The sequence below is a fragment of the Pteropus alecto genome, unplaced genomic scaffold (assembly GCF_000325575.1).
Source record: "Pteropus alecto unplaced genomic scaffold, ASM32557v1 scaffold195, whole genome shotgun sequence".
Classification (NCBI taxonomy): domain Eukaryota; kingdom Metazoa; phylum Chordata; class Mammalia; order Chiroptera; family Pteropodidae; genus Pteropus; species Pteropus alecto.
In genome coordinates this window covers 10,490,962-10,497,195 of record NW_006438073.1, presented here as the reverse complement: position 1 = coordinate 10,497,195, position 6,234 = coordinate 10,490,962, and the positions used below count along the sequence as shown (strand labels likewise).

At 51.4% G+C, this 6,234-nt stretch overlaps 1 protein-coding gene, 1 long non-coding RNA gene and 1 pseudogene across 2 annotated transcripts in view; 1 reads left to right on the top strand and 2 right to left on the bottom strand.

Annotated features, from left to right (window-relative positions):
* Window positions 1-6: 6 nt before the first annotated feature.
* On the bottom strand, window positions 7-1,257 carry CUNH6orf120 (chromosome unknown C6orf120 homolog). Its single transcript, XM_006915050.3, has 2 exons — window positions 1,149-1,257; window positions 7-760 (listed from the first exon to the last, which is right to left on the bottom strand). The coding sequence occupies exon 2, from the start codon at window positions 714-716 to the stop codon at window positions 162-164; it is 555 nt and encodes a 184-aa protein (XP_006915112.1). The 5' UTR covers window positions 717-760; window positions 1,149-1,257; the 3' UTR covers window positions 7-161.
* Window positions 1,258-1,324: 67 nt separating this feature from the next.
* The window catches only part of LOC112482309, a 12,718-nt gene continuing 7,808 nt past the window's right edge, over window positions 1,325-6,234 (top strand). Inside the window, exon 1 of the long non-coding RNA XR_003047259.1 lies at window positions 1,325-1,408. This is a non-coding gene — a long non-coding RNA (uncharacterized LOC112482309). The remainder of the gene's footprint in view (window positions 1,409-6,234) is intronic.
* On the bottom strand, window positions 5,014-5,129 carry LOC112482350 (annotated as a pseudogene).

Genomic DNA, 6,234 nt, shown 5'->3' with positions numbered 1-6,234 from the left:
TACTTTTGGGGTAACTGAGGTAACAAAACTGTATGGCTTTAGTTTTCCATCCGCCAACTAGAAAAGACTAACTAGAATTTTCAGCCAAGTGAAAGTAGCTAAGTTCGCAGCAAACTGCAATCAACGTCAGGTTAACGGTATAGTTGCGTATGTTCAAAGAATCAAAAAAGAATTTCGAGTACCAGTTTCAAAATACTAATTAATATTGTCCAAAGAACGGATTCTTCTTCTTGAGATGCGTCTTCTGGAGCGTAGGCATGCTTCTGACTCGATTCTGTGCCGTCTGAGTAAGCAGTCTCACCAAATGGGTACTGTTCGATAGTTCTATCGTAATACACTTTCATTTCAAACTCGCTCTGGTGGTGAGACGGATGTCCATAGACCCCTATTCCCACAGGGCGTTGGAAATGCGCTGGTATAAAAACAATGTCCTGGCCACAAGTGGCAGACTGCAGTTCATAGTCATCAAAACTCGGATGGAGGGTGCTGTCAGAGACGTACAGGTCTGCGTCGCCTTTTAAGCTCTGCATCTTAAGAACTATCTTTCCCTCATGATTTAACCTCAAATAGCTGTAGTTCCCAGCTCCTATCTGACCCTGAACAACGTGCAGAAGGATCCATTCTTCTGGGACCTCTTCCTCGTCGAAGGAATTCACCCAGGACACAGCCTGCGATGCCAGAAGCATCAGAAGAGCGCTCTTCCAGGGAGCGGCCATGACTGGTGACGCCTAGTGCGGTGACTTCCTCATCTGTGAATGTTCTGCAGAGAAATGACAGGACACACTAAGCGCGCCTGGGACCAACAAACGCCAAGTTAAACTCGGCCGCATCGGGACGCACCCAGGCCACCAGTCAGGGACTTCAGACTTCGGCCGGGTCCTGGGCGACCTCGGCGGCCCGCCCCCAGCTGCCCTCGCCCCCGCCCTGGAGGGGAGGGGGCCGGAGAGGCAGGGACCGGGGTGGAGGCCATGCAGGGAGGGAGCTTTCATGGAGAGAACGGAGGAGCCGGGCGGGAGGCCGGGGCAGCCCGGGGAGGGTGCGAGCGCGGGGAGGGACCGAGGGGCGGCTCGGGGTTCGGGCACGGGGCGGGGAAGGCGCGAGCGGGCGACAGCCGGGGGGCAGGGCCGGCCTCCCGCCCCAGGACTCACCACCGCTCCCTGCAGGGCGCGGCGCCAGGGACTTGGGGGCCAGGCCGGGCGCCCGCGCCGGAGGAGCCGGAAGTGAGGCGGCGCCCGGAAGCGAGGGACCGCCGGAAGCGGTGGGTCTCCGAGTTCTCGCGAGAATGGCGATGAGGCGGGGCGGTAAGCGGCGGCGGGCTCGTAACCAGGGCGACGGGGAGGGGGCGGGGCGCCGGCCGTACGCTCCCGAGGGCTTACCTTGACTCAGTGGCCACCCCGCGGACCTTCAGGTGAGAGACAGGTGCCTATGGACCGTTGTCCGGGCACCTGGTACCTGTTACTTGTTGTCTGTTCCTCTTAAGAACATGGTGCTTTTTGACGCTGCTAAAAGCGTCTTCAAAATGAAGTTGTGTTTCTTTTCAGGACTTACTGTGTTAGTTCAGAATTCGGTGTTAAGGGACACCCATTGGCTATTAAACGGGATTCCCCTAAGAAAAATGTTCATTTCAGGGTCACGCTTTAGTGTTGATTCCCATTCTTGTGTTTTGCGTTAGAACCTGCTGAGCCACTTTTGTGGGAACAGGTGGAGTGTAAATGATACAAACATGGCATGACCCTTGTGCCTCTTCCCATAGAGTCTGAACGCCGCCGGTAGCTACACAACTTGTGGATTGCTCAGGTGTCGACGGAGATTGGCATGTGCTGGGTTAAACACTGAGCTGTCACGTTTTCATTTATGTGTGTGTAGAGGTGGAGAGACAGTCTTAGGCTGCTTGTTTTCTTTGGGTCGTTTTGCCTGAAGTTGGGGGAGGCTGCCTTTGGGTGGCTAGTGACACACTGGTCTTTGGGCTAATGATGGAGATGACACTAAAGGGTCTTGACGCTTTCTCCCGCAAGGCCTGTCTGGTTACATGTGTGATACCCCCACGGGACCTGGGCTGTTCCTAACTATCCATTTTATTTCCCCATAAAGAAAGCATATCAGGCTGGAATACAAAAGGGTGGATATAACATAGTATAAATCACTGAAAAAAATTGTTTAAAAACTTCAACATTTATAATTGTTATCAGTAGTCAGTGGTTTGGGCTCACCTAACGAGTCCTGTAGCACAAAAGTGCAAAATTCGTGCTTTGGGAACTGAAAGTCTATACAGTTAGGCTTCCCTCAGCCTGGCCAACACAAAGAGGGTATAGAGTTTTAAAAATATTAAAGTGGCAAAATATAAAGAGTAGTATTATCTTTTAAAATATGTAATAATTTGGGAAAGGATTTAAAGACATAGAAATGCCTGAGTATACTTTGGTACCGCCCCACACCTCTGGCATCGGCCATTGCTTTATACTTTATTTTATACCCTCAGGTTCAGAACCTCTCTCCTGTTCTGGCCAATGTAGAGAACTTTATATTTTCTTTTGCTACGAAGAAAACCATCAAGAATATTTTAATTATGGTGTAATTTACCATTTTACTGTGGGAATTCAAAATGCTATGCAACAGCCTTATTATGTTTTCTAACTTAGGACCAAACAGCACATTTCTGGCATGCTCAGCTACTAAAAGAGAAAGATTTGATTTGTTTTTTCTTTCTATTCGGCGGGGCACCTTGAGAAGTTGAGAATAATTTTTTTGGTATAGATTTTCTAATTTTGTACAGTTTACATGTACTACTTCTGTATCAATAAAAGGGTCTTGAATATACAGCCTCCATTTTTCTGGGATTGCTATCTGTTTGTGTTTTCTGATGTAACTTTAAAACAATGGTCTCTCCAGCAGCTACTTGTCACTTTTTTTTGACGTGCTTATGTAGCGTTAGATACACTAGAAACGCATTTTAAAAATGTTAGTGGGTCCTCTCAAACTGTTCCTGTTCGTTTGCCTATCAGACTCTTACAGTGGCTGTCCCTGCGGCATGCACAGCAAGTACGGGAGGCAGGGAGGGCAAGTTTGACAATTATTTCTGCATTCTTTAAATGTTTTGAAGTGCATCACTTTTGTAAATAAAAAAGTTAAACAATTTATATCAGTGAGGGTAGGCTAGTGCTGTAGCCAGTAAGCCCAAAGGATAGTAATACGTCACTTGGCCCTGCGTTTCTGCTTGAGTCGGACACAGCTCAAGTATCTTTCTCCAAGCTGAGGCTTGGAGCTCTTTCATCTTGTGGTTCCATTTTTTAGGCCCTTCAGACCCTTTCCATTTAGCCTATGGGTGGAGGGAGAGCAGAGAGGATCACGCATGGGAGGGTTTTGTGGGCCAGGTTTGTAAGAGGCCCACGTGACTTATGCCCACATACTCCCTTGTCCCTGCTGCCCTGGCCAGAAGCCAGCCCCGTGGGGGCACTTAGCTGCAGGGGAAGCTGGGTCATGTCGTTTCCAGAAGAAAAGGGAATGGCTTGGTGAACAAGGCCAGCACCTGGCATCGCCTCCCTTCTGGTCACCGACATCTGCTTCACTCTTGAACCCGCCTTCCCAAGGCACACTTCCGGTCACGGCCTCCAGCATGGCAGAGCCCTTTTCATCAGGCCCAGATGTATTTACTCATGGTTCAGTGATCGATGCACAAAAAAGATGAGCTACGTGCTCCCCCCCTGAAACGTGGGTTAAAGTGACCAGAGTTATTGCAACGGAATCTCCCTTTCACGAGGGGAGCCGGTCCATAGCAGTTCTGACATCTGGGCGGGGTCGGCGTGGGGAGAGTTTCGGACTAGACCCTGACCCTGCAGCCCGGGGCCCTCCTCGTCCTTGGCCCTGGGCTCTGTCATCCCCCTCGGTGGCCCCGTCCGAGGCGGTGGGGGAGCGCTGTCGTCGGGTGCTGTCGTCGGGCGCTGCGGCGGTTCACGGGCAGCTGTGGGGTGGCGTCCCGCAGAGCCTCAGTCCTGCGCAGCCCGCACGTCGCCATCAGTCGCTCGCGTTTCTGTGGCCGCCAGGCGCGCGCGGCACCGCGGGCTTCGCCGTGTGCGCATCCCATCCGCGCCGCGTGCCGGCAACGCCACCGCCACCGCCACCGCCACCGCCACCGGGACCCTGCCCGGTCCGCTTTCCGAGCCTTTCACTTTCTCTTTTGCGCGCCTGCTCTCTCGACTTTCTTGAAAAGGAAAGGCTGACACCCTGAGGTCATGTGGAAGGCTGGCGTGGGAGGTCACCGTCCTTGCTCCCATCTCTTCTGCCAGGCCGTCCGGACGGCCCTTTGTTCCCCACCACACATCTAGAGGACTAGAAGTTTCCACGCTGAAGTCTCGTGCTTCTGGCCACTTCCTACTGGCGCGGGTTTCTGCTTGCACACCGGGCAGCCCTTTTTTTAGCCAGTGTTGTGCGTTGGCTGCAAACACCGGTTCTTTCCAGTCATCCCCGCTGGGGCGGTGGGATCAGTGCGGTGGGCGCGGCCCCCGATAGCGGTCACTCATTTTCGTCACTGCAGCATGTGCGTCCCCAGCTATCAGGCTTCTGAATTTGCTTCCGCCTCGCAGCGCTCAGCTGCTAAGCAGCTTTCTGCGGGCCCAGCGCAGGGCTCCTGTTTCGGTCCAGGGCACCAGGCTGTGCATTAGCCAGGTTAGGTCATGACAAGTGACCACAGCATTTCAGTGGCTTGATGGCGTCGGTGCTGGAAGGAGAAAAGACACTTTAAATTCTGATTTAGCTCAAATATTAACACACAAAAGAGATGAAGGGATTTCAGCTGGGGGGAGGGGGAAGGGAAACAGGCCCGGGTGGGTTTTGAGAGCAGCGGTGGGGGCAGGGCTCCTGCACTTAATTGACCCCTGGGGGGTTTGACCAAAGCAATTGAGAATTTTTTTATTTTTTCATTTTTTTTAGGCGAGGCAACCCTTGGTTGACCTCACAGATTGCAAGGACCTTGTCAGCTTACAATCCCTTATTTTTTTTTATTTTTTTTATTTTTTACGCCTACAGCACCTGGTCTTCCTAGGCGGTCTCCCATCCAAGTACTGACCAGGTCCGACCCTGCTTAGCTTCTGAGATCAGACATTGAGCTTGTTCAGGGTGGTGTGGCCGTAGACATAATTGAGGATTTTAACTCTAGCCCTGGGTGCGTGTTGGCATAGATGTCAAGCGACCTAGAGCAGCAGTGAGTGGCAGAGCGGTGAGTCAGGTGGGTCTGTTTGACCCTCTGCTCGCTGCCCTCGCTGTCCATGCTCCCTCAGCTCCAGGCGACACCTAAGAAGTCCCTGTGTTGTGTAGGTGACGTGCCACTGAGGAGGAGCCAGAGATGTGGAGTCTGGTTGTGGCGATTCCACTAACTGGTTTTTATCACTGACTAACCTCTCTGATTTTGTTTCTCACCTGTAAAATGGAAAAAAAACCCCCAACTTTAAAAGGTTATTGTAAGAATTAAATGATATGATGTATTTATTGATATACACAAATCTGCACATTAATGTCTGAAACTGATTTGTAAACTATAAATTAGAATAGAAATACAGAAGTGATTAAGAGTTCTTGGACACAAAAGTTTATGCTAAGAAATAAGACAAAATTTAATCGCAATTCGATGTGTGGATTCTTAAAAATTTTGGAAAAAAATGAGATTTTTGATGTAGTCTTTCGTTTTTTAAGACATTTTATGCTTTTGAGAATCAGTGGAAGGGGCCACAGTGTCACCCATCACTGTTGCTCACCTAAGTCGTCGGCTCTGTAGAGCAAGTCACACAGCTCAGGATGGTTAAGCTATTTTCGAACGAAGCTCACTGCCGCGTCTTGGCACATGCAACACAGGTAGATAAAACCGAGGTCGTGCCCTGGAGAAGCATGTGCTTTAATTTATTCCATACACTTTTTTTTGTTATTCTCCAGGCAGCGTGGTGGCCAGGCGCTTGGGTCCTTGGAATGTACCTGGCTAGCATGGTGACCACTTGGTTAAGGTCTGAATGCACAGGGACAGCCTGGCGATCAGGTGGTCAGGCCCTTTGCCCACCACTTTTCAAACCCGTGTCTGACTGTCCAGGCTTCTCCTGCCCGCTGTGGGCATGAGGCGGAGCGGGACGAGTGTGCCGGGCCATCGCCACACATGTGAGGGTGTCGCCGGGCCATCGCCACACCTGTGTAAGGCGCCGGCGCTTGTGAAGTCGGGAACGGGGAGCAGGGCGGCCGTGCGGGCGGCGTCCC

Bases quoted from the DNA above. Each gene is read 5' to 3' on its own strand.
- CUNH6orf120 (XM_006915050.3), bottom strand. From the start codon at position 716: ATGGCCGCTCCCTGGAAGAGCGCTCTTCTGATGCTTCTGGCATCGCAG.